This window comes from Nothoprocta perdicaria, unplaced genomic scaffold (genome assembly GCF_003342845.1).
Source record: "Nothoprocta perdicaria isolate Ctin4 unplaced genomic scaffold, notPer1 scaffold_661, whole genome shotgun sequence".
In the NCBI taxonomy this organism is placed as follows: domain Eukaryota; kingdom Metazoa; phylum Chordata; class Aves; order Tinamiformes; family Tinamidae; genus Nothoprocta; species Nothoprocta perdicaria.
Genome location: NW_020455934.1, coordinates 11,783 through 13,734, shown reverse-complemented (window position 1 = coordinate 13,734; position 1,952 = coordinate 11,783). Strand labels below are relative to the sequence as shown.

The window sequence follows — 1,952 nt, the reverse complement described above, 5'->3', positions numbered from 1 at the left end:
TTAATCCCCCCCAAATTAACCAGGGTGGGGTCACATTTGAGGGAGATTAGCACCCCCCCCAAATTGCCACTCTGGGGGGGGGGGTTAACACCCCTAAGTGTGACTGCAGCCGGGGGGGGCACTGGCACCCCAAAATGCTCCCTCCCCCCCAAAAGGGGGTGCATTTGCACCCCAACAAACCCGGGGGGGTCTACACCCTAAGACTGCCCCCCCCAAGGGAAAATCTCCCCCCTCCTCAGAACAACTCGCTGGGGAGGGGAACAGACCCCCCAAAATACCATTGTAGGGGGTGACCCCCCCAAAACCATCGCCTTGGGTTTACCTGACCTCCCAGCTTTGGGGGGGGTCCCTACTGACAAGAGAGTTTTGAGGGTTTGAGGACCCCCCCGAACACCGATTTGGGGGTGACCCCTCCCCCCGGTGTCCCACTTACCTGTGGGGCAGGCGCGTTTACCGGGGGGGAGCGGGGGGCCCTGGGCGTCCCCGGGGGGGCTGGGGGGGCCGCTCCCTCCCGTTAAGCCGCGCGCAGCCCCTGGGGCCCCCCCACGCTGGGGCGGGGGGGGCAGGGCTGTTAATAGCCTTTAAAAGAGACACGAGAGAAAGACCCCCCGGGACCCCCAGGGACACACGGGCGCCAGGGCCAGCGCAGGGACCCCCTGCACCCCCGAGCTGGGGGACCCTCCTGCCCTGCAGACCCCCTAGACACCCCCCAGACACCCCTAAAGCTGCCCCGGGGACCTGCAGCCCCCCGGACACCTCTCCAAAGCCCTCGAGAAGCCCCCAGACACCCCTACCGCTGCCTGAAGACCCCCCAAAACCTGCCTGAAGACCCCTGGGAGACCGGTAGCCCCCCATGGGCAGTCCTAATGCTCCCCAAAGACCCCCGGGAGGCCTGTAGCCCCCCATGGGCAGTCCTAATGCTCCCCAAAGACCCCCGGGAGGCCTGTAGCCCCCCATGGGCAGTCCTAATCCTCCCCCAAGACCCCTGGGAGGCCTGTAGCCCCCCATGGACATCCCTAATCCTCCCCCAAGACCCCTGGGAGGCCTGTAGCCCCCCTAGACACCTCTCTGAAGACACCTAGAAGCCCCCAGACACCCCAAAACCTGCCTGAAGACCCCCCAGAACCTCCTGTAGTCCCCCTGGACACCCCCGGGAGGCCTGTAGCCCCCCCTAGACACCCCTAGAACTCTCTGTAGCCCCTATAGACACCTCTAGAACCACCCTGCAGACCCCTGGGAGGCCTGTAGCCCCTCTAGAACCGCCTGTAGCTCCTATAGACACCCCTGGAAGGCCTGTAGCCCCCTAGAGACACCCCTAGACCCCCTGTAGCCCCCCTAGACACCCCTAGACCCCCTGTAGTCCCCCTAGACACCCCCAGGAGGCCTGTAGCCCCCCCAGACACCCCTAGACCCCCTGTAGCCCCCTAGACACCCCTAGAGCCCCCCGATGTCTCTCGGAGCCCCGCAGCCGGGCCCTGCGCGTGGCCGGCCCGTGGCCCTGCCGGGGGCCGTCACCGGGCGGGGGGGGTTTCTCCCGGTGTCTCACCTGAAGGCTAGAAACAGTCAGGCGGCGGGCGTCGTCACACGGCGCCGTCGCCGTCACCACGAAGGGGCTGTCGGGGATGTGCTCGTCGTTGAACTTCACCGACACCTCGTAGTCGCCTGCGGGAGGGAGCGGGGCTGCCGGCGGGGAGCGCGCACGCAGCGGGGGGGGCACCGCCGCAGCGGCGCCCGCACCCGCCGAGCAGGGGTGTGTGTCACCCGCCGAGCAGGGGTGTGTGTCACCCGCCGAGCACTGCCGCGCATCACCCGCGGAGCACGGTGTGTGTCACCCGCTGAACACGGGTGTGTGTCACCCGCCGAGCACAGGTGTGTGTCACCCGCTGAACACAGGTGTGTGTCACCCGCCGAGCACTGCCGCGCATCACCCGCCGAGCACGGTGTGTGTCACC

General features: G+C 67.4%; 1 protein-coding gene across 1 annotated transcript in view; it reads right to left on the bottom strand.

The window, feature by feature from the left end:
- The window catches only part of LOC112956756 (filamin-A-like), a gene marked incomplete at its 5' end in the record, with an annotated part of 26,194 nt that overhangs the window by 12,643 nt on the left and 11,599 nt on the right, over positions 1 to 1,952 (bottom strand). The window contains one exon of the mRNA XM_026050235.1: positions 1,547 to 1,662. Coding sequence (XP_025906020.1) covers positions 1,547 to 1,662 — 116 coding nt within the window. The remainder of the gene's footprint in view (positions 1 to 1,546; positions 1,663 to 1,952) is intronic.